We start from the raw sequence: 18,154 nt of genomic DNA, 5'->3' as shown, positions 1-18,154 counted from the left end.
TTGCCAGAGGCCTGAAACCTGCAACACACTGGAAAGCAGCGTGCACACACAGGTCTTTTTCCAGCAGGCAGCCAGGTCATTATACAGCTTGACCAACTGTGAAGGCTTCACACATTTTTTTTTTTTTTTTTTTTGCGGTACGTGGGCCTCTCACTGTTGTGGCCTCTCCCGTTGCGGAGCACAGGCTCCGGACACGCAGGCTCAGCGGCCATGACTCACGGGCCTAGCCGCTCCGCGGCATGTGGGATCTTCCCGGACCGGGGCACGAACCTGTGTCCCCTGCATCGGCAGGCGGACTCTCAACCACTGCGCCACCAGGGAAGCCCAACTTCACACATTAAAAAGACCTCCTACTTCATGTTTTGCTCGAGAAAAACTTGCAGTGGCCCCCAAATGGCCTTGCATTTGTGTTCTCCTCTTTCTCTGCTCCTTCCCTCCGAATACCTTTAATCCCAACCCATCATTCAAGAGTCATTTCAAGTGCCACCTCCCCCATGATGACTACCCTGCTCTGCCACCTTCTGCTGTCCCACCCCAGCCCCTCTGCACTCCCGCTGTGCACAGAATGCAGGGTTTCAGATATATGAAGGCATACTTCTGTCACTCATTTATTGACCTGTTTGTCTTCCCCTCTTACACAGAAAGACCTTGAAGGCAAGAACCCCACTTTCTTTTTTTTTTTAATTTATTTTAATTTATTTATTTGGTTGCGCTGGGTCTTAGTTGCTGCAGGCGGGCTCCTTAGTTGCAGCTCTAGGGCTCCTTAGTTGTGGCATGTGAACTCTTAATTGCAGCATGCACCTGGGATCTAGTTCCCTGACCAGGGATCGAACCCAGGCCACCTGTATTGGGAGCGTGGAGTTTTAACCACTGCACCACCAGGGAAGTCCCCAAACCCTGCTCTCTTTACATCTGTATTCTTACCTCTAGTCTTTGGCACAAGGTCAATCCTCAATAAATATCTGTTGAGTGAATAAATAAATGAATGAATGGTAACAGCACTGCAAATGCCAATCCTTGGTCCTCTCTTCCCCATGGTTGGTCAACAGACTAAGGTTAATACCTAGTATGACTTAAGGGTTAGCACCTGGAACTTTATATTTACATAAATGCTGAGCATCTGAACAACATACAATCAGTATTTCTATAGCGCTTTCAGCACTGTTATTAGCCAGTTAATATGGCACCGTTGCAGGGACTCTAAAGAGTTCCACTGTCACTCGTATATTTATGTTTTATTTAATGTCAGCCCCATGCACAGGTTTGTTCACTAGTCACTCAGATTCCATGTTTAGCAGTCTCCTTTCTGAGGACCAGGTTTTCAGGTCCCAACAACAGTCTCCAGGCACAATTCTCCAGCCCTTCTGCACCACTGATTGTTGCTGGAAAATGCCTGCCCTTTCCCAGACTTGTGTTTCTCTTCATGCTGTTGTCCCTCACTTACGGCATGTGGCACATCTGGCCTCCCTCCTTCACAGCCTAGGGAAACCTGAGTCTTTGAGGATCCGGCTCAAATATCCCCCCTCTACAAAATCTTCCAGACTCCCTCTCTGTGGTTAGCATTCATCTCTCTTCTCTCTTCTGCCTTTGTGTCCAAGGCCTTACAGCACTCTGCATTAGTCTGTCTCCTGCTTAGATTGGGAGTCCCTTGAGAGTAGAGTCTGTATGGGGGGTCCACACAGGACCTGATGCCAGAGCTCTGCAGAGGCTATTGGATGCCCAGGAAGGAGAGCACTGGCTTAATCAGATAGCTCCCTTGTACGGAGGGTGTGAGGAGAGTGTGGTGTTGTGGTATGGTGTTTCCAACAGCTGTCAAAAGTTCCAGATGCTGCCTCTTGGCCTTGGACCATGTGTGGTGCTCCCTGTGATGGTAAATATTGGGCACTATCCTTTATCTAACCACTCTCCCCCCACCTCCACCATACCCCCATCCTCTCTTTAACATGCAATGAAACTCAGAACAACAGAAAATGTGGCCTTCCTCTACACCTACTATTGTTTGGACTTTCTAGGACAGAAAGGTACGAACTTTACTTTCTTTCCTTTTATTTTTCCAACCCCAGGTAGTACTTTCACAGACACACTTTTCTGAAACTAATCTTCTCCAAATTCTGTTGGCTGGGGAGGTATAAAGAGGGGGCATAAGAGTACTTCCTTGCATTTTGCTCTGTTGTTAACACTCCTTTTCTGCCTGATTCCTTGTAGGACTTTCATTCTTTTCTTTCTTTCCTTCCTCTCTTTCATCTTTCCTTCAATTTGAAACTTGCACCAGGACAAGTCAGAGTACTTGTTTCTTCTAAATTTTTTTTGCTACTGGTTGAGTTCTCCTACTCAGAAAAGATTTCCTCTAGTATTTTGGGGTTTTTTTCCTTCCCATTTGTTTTGGAATAATTATTTATATATTAGCTAAATATATTCATTTCCTCATCTCTATCTTATTGTTCTTTTTATATGCATCCTAGAATAGCTTCTCTTATTTATCCTCTGCATCACAGATTTCAGATAATAATTCTACTCTTGCAGTTTTAGACTCTGACACTTTACACATCTCATATTAGGTCTATTAGCATCTCTGATCTCAGCTAGTTCCATCTTCACCTCAATTTACTCTTATCACCAGATGTTGTCCTGCATCTCTTTTTTCCACAGAGTCCTTTTTTTTTAAATTATAGAGAACAGAAATCAGATGCTGTCCAAAATGTATTTGTTTCCCGTAAAGAGAAATCTTAAAACGCATGCTTTGCCTTTGTATTTAAAATGTGCTTGACAATAACCAGATTGCCACATTCTCTTTATCCAGCCCCCAAATCATTTATGATATTTTTAATGGCAGGAAACCAAAAACCTGAAAAACAAGGGCATTTATTGTTTACTTTGTGAGAAGACCAAGTTGAATTTGGTGTCTACAAGGATTCACACTCTATGAATCCTTCTGTTCCTGCCTCCTCAGAGGGTTGGCTTTTGTCCCCAGTCTGTCACTATATGTCCAAGGTGGCTGTCACAGCTCTAGATATTAGATGCTTTCACAACCAGACTCAAAGGCAGCAGACAATGGAAGAAGGCTTAGGGCAAGGGGTTATCCCCATGTGTCTCTTTCCTTTTATCAGGGAAGGAACTTTTCAGAAGCACCTTGGAAGATGATGGGGTTCAGGACATGCTACCCCAAAATACAACCCCTTGGTATATTGAAGGAATTTGAGAAAATGCCAGATACAGGAAGGTGGCTTTAGCCTGCCCCCCACCCTTCCCCCCGAAGCAGGTCATAAAACCCTCACGTGAGAGGTGCTCTCTGTTATACCCAGAGGAAAAGAACATCCTTATCTCAGAAGACAAAGGGGCACCAAGAAGAATTCAAACAAACAGCCTTGCTAAGTTTCCCCTGGCTCACGACACTTACCTCATACTCCTTGACCTGTCATATTTTCATGACTGTCCACTGTTGATCAAATCTAGCATAAAAATACTCAGGCTTAGTCATGTCTTTGGGTCTTTATTTCCTTATGGAGGTTTCCATGTCACATAAAAATTATACTAAATAAATATGGATGCTTTTCTGTTAGTCTTTGTCAGTTTAATTTTTGGACTCAGCCACAGGCCCTAAAAAGGTTGAGGAAAACTTTTTTCCTCCCCTACAAAGACTTGCCCGAATGTCTCGTTGACCAGAACTAGTGAGTTCCACAGTCAAACTTGGCTGCAAGAAAGACTAAGTGAGTATCTGAATCTTCTAGTTCTCCAGATGGGAAAGACCAAGAAATAAGAAGGAAGTTGGAAAAGCTGTTGGGTTTTCAGTGTCTGACACACCTTAGTCTAGCCACCCAGCTGCAGTTGGAAACTCTCGTAGTTAGACTCAAAGGAGCAGTTGATGTGCACAGCTGCTAGCCAAATTTCTGATGTCTGGAAGTTATTTTTCTGGAGTGACCCCACTGGACTGAGAAAGGAATTTTTTTTCTTCTACTTTTTGGTCTCCTGATTATGAACAGACTGTCATTTTTTGCTTGTCTTAAACAATACATGCAAAATTACAACTTCTAGAATGTACCATTCCAGTGGCTCATTTGGACTTTGTCTCTTCTTAACACTGATTTCACATTCTAGAATGCAACGAGCCAGCCAGAGTTGCTGAAATTTTGAAAATTGTAGCCCTTAAGAGATATAGAATGAGAAGTGATGGTGACAGGATAGGGTGGGAGGAATTGGACTATGGAGCAAAACCTTCTGACCCTCCGAAAAAGCAGCTCCGGGGGAGTCTGTGGAGATATCCTTTGATTGATGAAAATTCTCTCATTAGGGGTGCTGAGTGAGAGTTTGTGGAGAGCTAAATATTACAGCCCTAGTTTATACATTAGGCCCATATTTGCATTTTATTTAAGGGTAATTTCTAACTCATTGATGAATATATCTGGCTTTAATACTATTGTAATTTTGCATCTCTTTTCATCTTTTCAAGGGGATTTTCAATAGATAGTTAAGAGGGAGTGAATCTGGAGAACAAACCAGCAGCCATTTTACCCAGAGGCCTCTGATGTCTCCAGAGATTTTCAACGTGTGTGAGTTGTGGTGAGCGAGGGATTTTTGAAAATTGGCAAAGTCTTCAGAAAGGATCCTCATCCCATCAATGATTATTAAACATTGGGAAAAATAGTAACATACACATCTATACTTCAAGATTTCATACATATGTAGATGTGATTGAAAAAAAGGTTTTAATTCAAAGTGCGAGTGAATACAGAGTAGCTTTCTGTCATTCTATATTTTCTAATCAATAAATATAAAACTGTGAAAACTACTATGTGAGAATTTGAAGTTGTTTTTCTATTTAAAAAGTATGTGAGAATTTGAAGTTGTTTTTCTATTTAAAAAGGAGTCCAGGACTTCCCTGGTGGCGCAGTGGTTAAGAATCCACCTACCAATGCAGGGGACACGGGTTCGAGCCCTTGTCTGGGAAGATCCCACATGCCACAGAGCAACTAAGCCCGTGTGCCACAACTACTGAGCCTGTGCTCTAGAGCCCACGAGCCACAACTACTGAGCCCACGTGCCACAACTACTGAAGCCTGCATGCCTAGAGCCCGTGCTCCACAGCAAGAAAAGACACTGCAATGAGAAGCCCGCGCACTGCAACAAAGAGTAGCCCCGCTTGCCGCAACTAGAGAAAGCCCGCGTGCAGCAATGAAGACCCAACGCAGCCAAAAATAAAAATTAATTAATTAATTAATTAAAATAAATAAATAAATAAAGGAGTCCAGGTTTTTCCATTTAAAAAAGGAGTCCAGGTACTCAGAAATGGTTGAGAATCACCCTTAGTGCTTTAAAAATTCTTTAGTTAAGGAAATGAAATGCAGAAAAAATAATATTGTAAAGCCTGTGGATGTAAAGTTCTTAGGAAGAGCACTTTATTTACTAAAAATAAATACCTAGATGGCCACCTCAGGGTCAAGGGGAAAGCCCGTGGGTCATGTTGGTAATACAGTGGTGGTCTATGGGAGAGAGAGGGAGAACACGAGAAAAGGTCAAGAAGCAAGAATTTTCGTGTGTGTGTGTGTGTGTGTGTGTGTGTGAGAGAGAGAGAGAGAGAGAGAGAGAGAGAGAGTGAGAGAGAGAGGGAGAGAGAGGGGTATCAAGAAAGAATGGCCAGGGCTTCCCTGGTGGCACAGTGGTTGAGAGTCCGCCTGCCAATGCAGGGGACACGGGTTCATGCCCCAGTCCGGGAGGATCCCACATGCCACAGAGTGGCTGGGCCCGTGAGCCATGGTCGCTGAGCCTGCACGTCTGGAGCCTGTGCTCTGCAACGGGAGGGGCCACAACAGTGAGAGGCCCGCATACCGCAAAAAAAAAAAAAAAAAAAAGAATGGCCAACAGAACCCAGAAATAAGAGAAATGAAAGAAAAGGTCAGGAGAGTTTGTCAAGTTCTGGTGGATGGGGATGGAGAATGAAGACGGGAACAATAGTGCAAGAGGCCTGTAGCTTTTAGAAAAGTTGGTTTACAAGAAATTTCCTATGGTGGATTTGACAGGAGACTTTTATGAATGGGCCCACCTAATATTTAATTGCACTATAGCTCTCTTCAAATTGTCGGTAAGAATCAACAAAGAACTTGCTTGAATGGGATTTGAGTATATGAAGGAAAAGGGCTGTAATCCACGCATGGACTGGAGCAGGGATAAGAGAAAAGACCAGCTGCAGGAACTGAAGGGCAAAAATCTAGGGCAAACAGGAAGTTGGTGCAAAAAGTGATCAGAAACCACAAGACTCCTAAGTATACCAGTATACCAGGTGTGTTTGAGAATGGGCGAGGGCAGAGGAGCAGGGTTAGAGGGCAGGGTTTGAGCAAGGTGGAGGGCATGTGGATTTAACTTTATGGGGGCTGGAGCTACTTTTGTTTAAATATTAAAAGAATGGTGATCCCATAGACCTGAAGGATTTACAGCCGTGCAGGTGGAGCTATCCGAGACTCCCTAATTCTTTCACCACTATCATCACATTCAGAAACTTTTCTTGATTTCTATAAACCAGTAAGATCTCTTCCTAAGAATTCCTCCTCTCATGATACTTATCACACAACGGTTTCATAACATGGTCCCTAATTACACCTTCAGATTCTTTCAAAACCCTCTTTCTCCTGCTTTGAACTATGTGCTTTCATCAGACAAAAATATTCGTAGTTCCCTGAATGTGCCATTCTCTCCTTTCCAAACTTGTATACAAGCTAGCTTCTCTGCTTAGAATTCTCTCTGTAAATCTATTGGCCTCAGTGATACTTTCTTGACTCAGCTTAGCCATACTGTCTTCCAGGATCCTTCAAAAACTGGCTGAGGGGCTTCCCTGGTGGCGCAGTGGTTGAGGGTCCGCCTGCCGATGCAGGGGACGCGGGTTCGTGCCCCGGTCCGGGAAGATCCCACATGCCGCGGAGCGGCTGGGCCCCTGAGCCATGGCCGCTGAGCCTGCGTGTCCGGAGCCTGTGCTCCGCAACGGGAGAGGCCACGGCAGTGAGAGGCTCGCGTACCGCAAAAAACAAAAACAAACAAACAAACAAACAAAAAACAAAAAACTGGCTAAGCTGCCCCCTGAGCACTACTGTGGCATTATGTGTCTGGCCACCTCCTCCCTTGTAGGTTTCCTGATCTCTTCTCTCTCATCACCAATTGCTAATAAGTATTTACATCGCATGAATGTCACTGGTTCACCATTGGACCCAGGGTCTAGCATCGTGTCTGATTTCTAGAAGACGCTCAATATGTGCTAAATGATTGTCTTGTCATTATTTAGACTCTTATCTCTGATGAGTTGGTAAAACTTATGGACTTGGATAATGTCTTAGATATCTTTTTTTTTTTTTTTTTTTTTACTGTGAAGTATCCGGCACTGTGCCTCTCACACAGTAGGTGGTCAATAAGTATTGCAGAATTAAATGCTCTTTAGTTCAGCTCAACAAACACTTCTTCACTCACTCACTGATTTAACAGTTAAGCATGTACTCCATGGCAGTACCGTCTTGGACACAGATGGCAGACAGTTTCAACTATATGGACAGTGCAATCAGCATGGTGGTCAATCCAAGCACAGTGCTGACACATTTCCTAGGTTACAAGATGGCTGTACTTGTGCCATTTACATGTGATCCCTGATGGAAATACAGAGGAAAAGGCATAATTCCTCCCTCTTATGAGCTACACGGTACTTTCTAAACACTTGCAGTTAGCTCAGAGCTCTGATAAGTACAAGAATATATATTTTATCTGGGAATTTATAATCTTATAGAAAAAGACATGTCACATGGAAAATTAGAGAATAGCTAAAACAGAATGCAATAAAGTTCTGAAAGGCATATACTGGGTACCCAAATTCACAGATCAGATCACGGAACAGACCAGGAAGTAGAAACATTGGTGCTGGATGGTATTATCATTCAAGTGGGCAAAACCCTGGCTTGGAATTAGGCTACTGAGGTTTGGATCTCTGGGCTATTATCCATGCTACATGGAGCAAGTCACTTTGCTTCTCTCCCAGAGGTACCTTGACTTAATGCTGAAGGTACAATCTGGAATCAAAGCGTCTGGTTAGTTACCAGCTAGACCCTGACATGTCCCTTAATCTTTCTGTTCTGCATCCTCATTCCTTAAATAAAGATAATATTACATAACTCATAACGTTGTTATAAGAATAAATGAGATAGACGAGTGGCTGGTGCACGCTAGTAAGTGCTTGGTAAATGTTGCTCTCTTAGCCTCAGTTTCCTTATCTGTGAACTGGGGGGTAATATTACCTCATTGGGTTGCCCACAAAAATCATTCAACAAAGATCTGTTTAGTCTGAGTCTATGGGGGAAAATCTCCATAACACTGAAGTAAAACTTTGAAACAGTCTCTTACTGATAGCAAAGGAAGTAAAATGATACCTTGTTTCCAGCATAACAATTCTGCCTTTTCATAAATTCTTGAATTCCTTTGTTTTTGGCAATACCTACACAATTGGGCTTCTATCATTAAAAATTCTTCCTGTGATTTTGCCTCGGGCTTTCCACAATTTTGTTTCCCAATAGAAATGAAATATTCATTAGCTTAGGGATGTTCTTTCACGATACCAATGGATTAAAATTACAACTTTTTCCCCTATTCTTTTTTCTTCACTTCTTTATTTTATTTTATTTATTTTATTTTTATTTTTTAGCCACGTCACGCGGCATGCAGGATTTTTAGTTCCCTGACCAGGGATGGAACCCTTGCCCCTGCAGTGGAAGGGTGGAGTCTTAACCACTGGACTGCCAGGGAATTCCCTCCCCTATTCTTAAAAAACCTTGCACATCCAAGGCTGAGATGTCATATCTAAATTAGCATTGCACATGGCTCCCAAATTCCACAAAGTGTGGGAAACAGGTGCACGCAGGAGCAATACGTTCTAAAAAAAAAAGTAATAATAATATAACTAAAATAATATGGTTGTAGCTAACAGCCCCAGAGCCTAGTAATGCCAGGCAGAACTGTGTCATGAACATTTTTGAGAAACAATTACTTCCAAGGGAAGCACAATTTACCAGTTTAAAGTTTAATAACACTTGATTTACTTAAGGGAAAAAAAATACTCCTGTAAGTCAAACAAAGGACTGCTTTTCTCCCTGGTATTTTGGTACAACAGTATAAAGTGAGTCATGCTCAAAAAGAATGAAAACTCCTAAAATGAGAAGAATGTGATAAATTATTTTAGTCTTATTACTTCTACCTAAATTGTATAGAAAACTTAGTATATCGCTGAAGCATAGACATTTTGCGAATGCATAAATGAATGTGCTGCGATGCAGGAAGAAAAGTGATACCAAGGAGCCAAAACAGAACAAAATAAAATAGAAAAAAACTCACGTGTAGGGCTTCCCTGGTGGTGCAGTGGTTGGGAGTCCGCCTGCCAATGCAGGGGACATGGGTTCGTGCCCCGGTCCGGGAAGATCCCACATGCCGCGGAGCGCCTGGGCCCGTGAGCCATGGCTACTGAGCCTGCATGTCCGGAGCCTGTGCTCCGCAACGGGAGGGGCCACAACAGTGAGAGGCCCGCAAACCGCAAAAAAAAAAAAAAAAAAAAAAAAAAAAAAAAAAGCCCAAAGCTAATTCCACACTCATGGAGGCCTGTTTGGAGCTTTTAGAACTTTTTGAACCTTGAGGCTAAATAGTATTATACTTCAGTTCCTCCTAGTGAGAGGACGCTATGAAGCCAGATTCAAGAACTAAGTATTCTTGAATGAAAAATACCACCCCACACATCTACAGCAATTAAAAACTGCATCTTAAGATTCACCTCAGATACATACATGTAAATTGGAGTCTCCGCAGGCAGTTCCAGGGTGGACTCATTGTATTTTGAGCTCTGTTTTTATCAGCTTCTACAAGGTCTAGACCACTGAAAAGTACCTCCTTGAGAATTCACAAAACACATACCTGAGGGATTACAGTAGGGTCCTACCAGCACCACCATTCTCTTTCCTAAGAACGCAGCCACTCAGGTCCTGCTGGCAATGTTACCGGACAGACGTGTAATGTTTAAAATATTTAGCAACTGGACAGAGGCACTGACCTATCGGAAGAGACATTGGCCATAAAACCTGTTCAGGCATGCTGGTGTTTGCTGGCGAATTTCAGGCCCTCTGGGTCAATGGCACTGTTGGTGGCTCCTTGGCCTGGCCTCGTCTGCCAGGCCCTGACAACACAGGCACTCACAATACATGCCTGCTGCTGCAGCAGCCTAGAGGTGGTTTGTGGCAAGCGGCAATCCCTCTGCTCCCTCTGTGATGTGATATTAAAGGGGAAAAGAGCCCTGCTGCGTGAGCCAAACACCACCCAGAGTTGGCGGTGAAACAGCTCCCGCCATGTTTATGTAGAGCCTCTCCCTTCTGAGATCCCAGAGAAGCCATTTGCCCATGCCTCACTGTCACAAAAAGCCTCAAATTTAGACTTTTGTTATGATTTCCAAGTGAGGTTAAATGTACAGCCCCAGAGATAAGCTGACTGAAGAGAAAGGGGAGATGGTTATCTTTAAATCTGGTCTTATTTCCAGTCAAAAAAAGTCTATCGTCCCTCATAAATTCAAATGTCTATAAATTCTATCATTTCCTTGGGAATATCAAGCTACACAACATTTTTTTTGCTGTTGTAATTGCCATCAATTTGTTAAATACACATGTTTTTAAGAACACAATTTTTGTCAAGGGTTTTGTCACTTTTTCTTTTGATACTTAATACTGTATATATTTTATTAAAAAATTTATCTCTGCTTTTTTTTTTAAGGTAGAGCTGATTTACAATATTATACTAGTTTCAGATGTCACTTTTTAATATATGGAAAACCTGGAAAAATGGGAATGGCCAAGGCCTGGGTCTTCCCAAAGTGACCAGTCTGTTGGTCTCACAGCCAAAGCTCTGTTTTCAGGTCAAGCTGGTCAGTCTGACCTTCTCTTCCCGGGTGATGTTTGTTCCCCAAAGTCTCCTCAGTCTGTCTTACAAGTAGACTTCCCTTTGGGCTGCCTGAGGAAGCCTGAGAAAGCCAGACCTGACTCAATTCAAGAAGGTCTGTTTTAGGCTAATCCTGAGAGCCCAAGGCTCACAGCAGGAGCACAGTAAATATGCCCCAACCTCAAAAACATGGCCTGCATAATTGGAGTGGTGATGGACCTGAGGTTTGCTAATGTGATGCTGACCCAGGAGCCGGCTCAGGGCCACAAGGGATGAGAGAGGAGCAGGGAAGCAGCCAGGCTGCAGGTCTTTCTTTCTCCACCTCTCCCCTTTCCACTAAAGAGGTGCCATGTTTACTTGTCTTAACATACTGACCACCTACTCAGCTTCCGTTTGCAAAAAGGAGTTCACAGATTTAAACAAGTTTGAGAACAACTTCCATAGGGTATTCATCTCATTAGCAGAAGTGTGCATTTCTTAAATCTCAGACTGTGGCATCCCAGGTTTAGAAGGGTCTTGGAGGGGATGAAGTGCAGCCCTTTCAGCTGGTTCAGAGTCTAGTTCTAGCGATCTGGGTTCCACTGCTTTCGGCAGCTTGATCTGCAGCGCGGAGAACCGACACTCATACGGTGAATATTGCTCTTGGTTTCTGACCTTTTGGGCAGATCTGAGAGGAAAATGCAGCACTGGTGGGGTAATGGGGGACTTAAGGAAACTCTCCTCCTAGCCAGTTGTTTGAATCATGAATTAGAAGAGCCTGGGAGACCCAGCTCCTGAGATGAAGGAGCAGGCCCCCTAGGCCACAGGTCGCCAGGGTCAGCTTTGATCAGCCACCACGTGAACGTGGGCCAACCACACATCTTCTGGACTCATGCTCTCCTTGTGTAAGATGCCCCAGCAGTCCATGTTCCTCACCTCACCTGTATCTGTTGTTGGCTCGAGGTAGCGAGATTTCAAGTTGAGCTCAATCTGCCCTACAAGGTCAATTATAATGTGTCTATGAACACTGAAAGGTTTACTAAGAATGTACCCACTTTGAGCCATAGCTTTCTGAAAATGAATTTAAATTCATGAGCTTCTAGCCATTGAAACAGAGCATTCTTTCCAGTTTAGAGGGGTTAGCCAAGGAAAACCTGCCAACACTTTTCATTACACACAAGAGCATTAAGGGGGTACAATCAAAGAGATTAAGGTTTTTGTTTTGTTTCATTTTTCAATATCTCAAATGTTTTAATGACCTTGTCCTGGGTTGTATAACTCATTCCTCTTTGCGCGTTAATTTTTTCATCTAGGAATATAGAACAACTTGCTACCTTCAAAGGCAGGAAAAGTAGGATGATTTAAGCATGTTTTAAATACTTAGAATTTCCTGGATGAAACTATGGAAGTTTAAAATATAAAGAAGTTGGGCTTCCCTGGTGGTGCAGTGGTTGAGAGTCTGCCTGCCAATGCAGGGGACACGGGTTCGTGCCCCAGTCTGGGAAGATCCCACATGCCGCGGAGCGGCTGGGCCCATGAGCCATGGCCGCTAAGCCTGCGCGTCCGGGGCCTGTGCTCCGCAATGGGAGAGGCCACAACAGTGAGAGGCCCGCGTACCGCAAAAAAAAAAAAAAAAAAAAAAATTTGTAAAATATAAAGAAGTTGAAAGGAGTATTTGTCAAATATTTCATTAAACCTCAACATCTTCGTAAATCATACAAAAATACAATCCCAGTTGGGGAGGTGAAGTAACTTGTCAAAACCATAGAGCAAGTCCGTACTATGGATTCATTATACACATAGATCTGTATAATTGCCTTTGGGTACCAAGAATGTTTAAGACAAGTTATGAAAATTTACAAAAGTAATAATAAAAGGTTTGTATTTGTCTAACTATAAATGACGTACAGCATCCATCAAAGCTGTATTAATTAAGGATTTAAGAAAAACATTTAGGTTTCCTCTTCTACATGATAAAGGTTCATTTAAAATTAAATGTAAAGGATAATTTATGGTATTTGTTCATTTATCATTTCTTTTCAATGGCATAAACTGTTGCACTATAAATTGAATTTTGTGTGTGTATTCAAACTTTACAAGCACACATACATGTTACCTTCCTTTGGGATCACTGTGAACTTGGGCAATTTAACCTATTAAGAGAAGTACACTGTGCTTTCAAAGACATAACAAAACTAAATAGTCCATTTTTGATTGTTACCATGGAGGCCCCTCCAGGACAAAGTTTCTTTTTATCTTCTTTGTGACATTTATCGGTGACTCTATCTAGTTAACCCTTTTTTTTCAATATCACCACCTCAGCTCACCCTAGAGCTCAATCTTGCCGGAATTCAGAGAGAAGAACTTTGCCACTCTTTCTCTTCACCCCTGAATACAAGTTTCCTTTGTCTGCTCTTAGACTTAGGAACCAAAGATCACACTTAGACAAAGGGACAGCTCTGCTGAAGAGAGGGCTGAGGCGTAGTGTAAGGTGACCCCAGATGTTCATTCTTGACTAGAAGGAGGGAAGCAAGGGAAGGCTGAGCAGGGAGAGGGCAGGGGATAAGGAGAGCGTCTCAGTTCCTCCTTGAGAGGGGTTGTGGATTCAATTCCAAGATCATCAAACCCGCCATGCAAACATAAGTATACAGATCCATCCCAAGGTGAACGGTAAAATGCCTTTCATCTCATTTAGTGTTTTTGGTTATGCATGACATTCCAATATATGGCGTGGGGGGAGTGTATTATATGATTAGAGGGAGCAGGGCTGAGGGAAGCGGTGGGAAGAAGGACATTATTTGTGTTTGATTTCATTTCATATAATGATTAGTTCCTATTCCTTTGAGAACCAACTAACTGAATAGGAAAAGGCAACTAAAAGTGTGCAGTGTGTTTGTGAAAATTGTACATATGGGAGTGAAGAAAGCCATTTGGTTTAGCAAAGATAACTGAAATGAATGAAAACTTTTCCAAATTTCACCTCCGGAAGGAAAAGTATTAAACAAACCTCAGTCTGAAAGGCCAGTTTTAAAGAAAGCAGGAGCAACCAAGCAGAGGCTTTAGGCTGTAAATAATGCTCAAAGTCATTACAAACATATGCTGGGAACTGAAAAAGAAAGTTATATTGATTCATTATAGAACTAATAATTTTATGAAGCTTCCTTAAAATGCTGATTTTTGAAATGGTGGTTATAATGTCCAATTGTTAGAGATTATCCATTTGTGACAATAAATGAAAAAGTGTGTGTATGCGGGGGTGTGTGTGGGTGTGTTTACACGTGTGATTATCTTGCCAGTCAATTTCTCCAAATGAAAAAGATGTATACATCATACCATCAACACGGCGGAGGGCACCCGGCTTATGAGTAGTGGGACTTCAACCTTCACATTAGAGCTCCTTGTCACTCCTCCCAGCAGAGCCTGTCCCCTCGTCTCCAGGCACCTAGCACGCTCACGTGTACACACACACACACACACACACACACGAGTGAGACACGCGCCCAGCGCGCTCCTCTCGCGGTCCCCGAGCCCTGCAGACTCGCTTTACCTCTCGCCCAGGGAGGATGCCGGCCGCCGCTGGCTCTGTCGCTGCCATCCGTCTCTGCTGCTGGCCCCTTCGGTTTCAGCAGACTGGGGCCCTCTGCGTTTTCAACAGGTACCATGGTCACGTAGAAGTTACAGCCGTTCCCTGGGCACTAAACCACCCTGACTTCCCCTACTGACACGAGCGGTCACTTTCCCCATGGTCGCATGCTAAAGAAAGGTGAAAAAAAAAACTTCGGGCAAAGCCAATGTGATTTGTGACCAACTTTGTTTCTATTTCCGAAAGCTTTGCCCTTTTCGGTGACACAGGCTCTTGCTATTCCAAGCAGCCTATCACAGGCAGTGGGAGGGCCGAATCTCCGGAGGATTGTTTTTTGCCTGCAGATGCAGAGCTGGAAGCAAAGGATTTCTAGGCTTGGGAACCGGAGCTCTGACAGTGTTTGGCCCTTAGCTGGGGCGTGGGGGGTGGCGGGGGTAGCTCTTGTATTCCTGCACCTTTGAAAAGAGGCACAGAAAAGAATCAGACAGATTCAAGCCCAGGCTGAGAGTGAGGGCCCGGGATACTCACAGATGGTATTAGTTAATCTTGCACGGGGAGGAACAATTTAGGCAAAGACATACCAGAAGGAAAAGTGTGTCAAATTTTCAGCAAGACAGTTATTCCAGGAGCAGTGACACTTAGCAAATTCAACAAAGCATGAAACATCTTCATTGTTTCAACCTGATTTTGCCCTAGGTGAGTGCGGTATATACTCTCCCTCTCCAAGGCCTGTCAGACAAATCAAGGCCTGAGACCAAGTGTACACAAACTCAGAATGCCCAGGTTCTTTGGACTTTTTATACCCTGGGGTTACAGCAAACTATCTCAGTTTATTTATGCATAGATCTCTTTAAGGAAGGAACAAACCCTGAGTCTTCTGTCGAGATGGATGCCTGACAGTCTGATTGTAGGAGGAGGGGCATTTCCAGTTCTGAGCGTCCAGAGTGAATGGACCATGGTGTGGCTGTGGTGTCGTCCAATCGGAAACAAAAGCAGGGCCTGAGAAGGAAGTTTTTTTTTTTCCTGATTTGTGAGTATATTTCTATAAAGGTCTTACCAAATGATTCATTTTTTTGGGGGGGGAACTTGTGAGGCATGTACCCATATTACAGAGCAGAAAATGGAGGCAAAGTGACTTGCCTCAAACATCACAGCTAGTCAGTGGCAGAGCTGAGACCAGGAAGCCAGGCGGTCTAATGCCATAACTTGCCTATATCCCAACCTCCCAGCCTTGTCCTTCTCTGATTTTCTTGGTTTCTGTCACTTTCAGCCCTTCTTGACCTTAAGAAGATGACATGAAATACAGCTTTCCTCCTTGCCGTTCCTCTAGACAGAGAAACGAGTTCTTGCTTGTACAGGCAGAAGCTGAACTACACAGAGCTCACTTTTGGCATTTTGGCTGGATCCTAACACAGCTCTAAATTAACTTATCATTTGTACATTACTTTTGCTCATCACTAGATATTTCTGTATCTTCCTTATCCTTCGGGGAATCAGGCAACAAATGGAAACAAACCTGTGATGATTCAACTAGTATTGATTATGCACCTGTTTATGTCTGCTCCTAGTGCTAGACAATGGCAGTTCTTTAAGCATAGCCCAGACCCTTTTGATTCAAAAGTGAGTAGTTCAGACTCCAGCAGATCAGCTTGCCCCCACTAAAGAATGTGTGGTACAATGATGCTTTGTTTTTTATTTGTTTCCAGAATGTGTTATCATTGTAGGAGCAACAGTTTTTGTCTGCGAGACACACGTATTTCTCATCAGCTCTCTGTATTCTCTTGGCTTCTATCTTCTCTCTGCTGGGAATCAACGACCTCCGTTGGTAGACATGTTCTTGCAGTGGGTCAGTTGTATAATTACTTTGTTTAATGATCTCAGGCCCCGTGTCTCCAGCAGCTTCCTGGCACCATGGACGTGTTAGGGTGTTTGCTATAGTCTTTGATCAAGTAGAAGATAAACCTAATTCCAGAATCCCTTACTACGGTGAAGAGCAATTCAACAATTCTCACTCTGCTTTCTGTAGCCGAACCACACAGGAGCTCCTAAGGCATAAAACAAGGAGAAATCCAAAGGAATAAGCACACTATGTGACTGAACACATGGCTCCTGGTACCCCTAATTCTGTTCTTCATTCTGCTGTTGACTCGATGGGGGCCACTGGCTCTCCCAAGCTCTGCTCTGTGCTCAATTTACTCTCTTACACTCAGAGAAAATTTAGGGGAAAAATCCTTTTCACCCAGGCTAATGGGGTATATTCTTCTGCCGAAATTTCCTGAAGAACCCTGTACTTTTCCTTCACAGTATTTTGCACCCTTATCATGTTACAGTTTTGTTATAGTTACATGCAGTGATTTGACTACATCTGCCTTTTTCTGCTAGATAGCAGGCTCCATGACAGAGTGGACCATTTCTGTTTGGTTTACTGTGGATATTCCAAGTGCCTGGCCAGAATGAATACTCAGTAAATATTTGCTGGCTAACAGACGGATCCCTATAAATCCAACTAACTTTAGCATGACTAGAATGTAAGTTCCATGAGGGCGGGCACCTATGTCTGTCCCAGACACTCATCCATCTCTGTGTCTCCAGCTCTTAGCACAGTGCCAGGCATGCAGCACACACTCAATAAATATGTGTTAAATAAATAAGTGCAGGGACTTCCCTGGTGGTCCAGAATCTGCCTTCTAATGCAGGGGATGAGTGTTCGATCCCCGGTTGGGGAACTAAGATCCTACATGCCGCGGGGCAACTAAGCCCATGCACTGCAACTAGAGAGCCCATGCGCCACAACTAGAGAGCAACCTGCACACCACATCAAAGAGCCCATGCACAGCAATGAAAGATCCCGCGTGCCACAGCTAAGACCCGAGGCAGCCAAAAATAAATAAATAAATAAATAAATACAGTGTATGGAAAAACCTACCCTGCAAACTACTTTGGGAAGAAAGAGATGGGCAGCCAGAGCTGAGGGGGATGAACAAAGCCCTTTTCCTCACTTCATTCCATTCAAATTTCTACAAGCAAATAAATAAATAAACAAATAAATAAATGAGTGCTCACAAATGGAGCATTTAGTGAGCTGGATAACTGTAGTTTTTAAAAACCCATTTGACAATTGTCTCTAACACTTCGTCGTTTCTCTCTCCTTTCTGGTACTCTCTTTAGAGTAAGTATCCCCACAGGCTGTCCCTCCTTAATAGAGTCTGAGCCACTACTATCGTTAAAAGCGATTCCTCCACTTAAGGAATATGTAATCAGCAGATGGACAGTTCATTTCCCATAATTCCAATAGTTTTGCTGCATACCTTTTCAGACCACCTGTTCATAGGCGATGCTACCAAATCCAAAAATATGTATTATGGCTTATAAACTGACAAGACAAATAAGAGGGGATGAAAGAGAAGGCAAACAGCATCACAAGGCTGTGGACCTCTACTATGTATATACCAGACCTATTTTTACGGCGATTTTTCTTAAACCTCACAACAACTTTGTGAAGTAAATAAACACTATTACTTTCATTTTGCAGAAATTGAAACGGAGGTTTTTGAAACATGTCCAGATCAAAAACAAAACAAAACAAAACAAAACACTTTCCAATGTTTCATCCTGAAAATTTTCAATCATACAGGAAAACCTAGATTCTATACTCAA

The 18,154-nt window shown here is 43.1% G+C and overlaps 1 protein-coding gene across 2 annotated transcripts in view; it reads right to left on the bottom strand.

Annotated features, from left to right (window-relative positions):
- The window catches only part of SLC2A12 (solute carrier family 2 member 12), a 60,623-nt gene extending 45,892 nt beyond the window's left edge, over window positions 1–14,731 (bottom strand). Inside the window, exon 1 of one of the 2 annotated variants that reach the window (XM_082633847.1) lies at window positions 14,462–14,731. In XM_082633847.1, the coding sequence (XP_082489973.1) occupies window positions 14,462–14,576 (115 nt within the window). In that variant the 5' untranslated portion in view covers window positions 14,577–14,731. The remainder of the gene's footprint in view (window positions 1–14,461) is intronic. The other variant, XM_082633848.1, reaches the window with a different exon arrangement.
- Between the last annotated feature and the right edge of the window lie 3,423 nt (window positions 14,732–18,154).

This window comes from Mesoplodon mirus (assembly GCF_964341445.2).
Source record: "Mesoplodon mirus genome assembly, chromosome: 10".
Lineage (NCBI taxonomy): Eukaryota > Metazoa > Chordata > Mammalia > Artiodactyla > Ziphiidae > Mesoplodon > Mesoplodon mirus.
The sequence above is the reverse complement of the archived record's forward strand: the minus strand, read 5'-3'. Positions and strand labels throughout refer to the sequence as shown.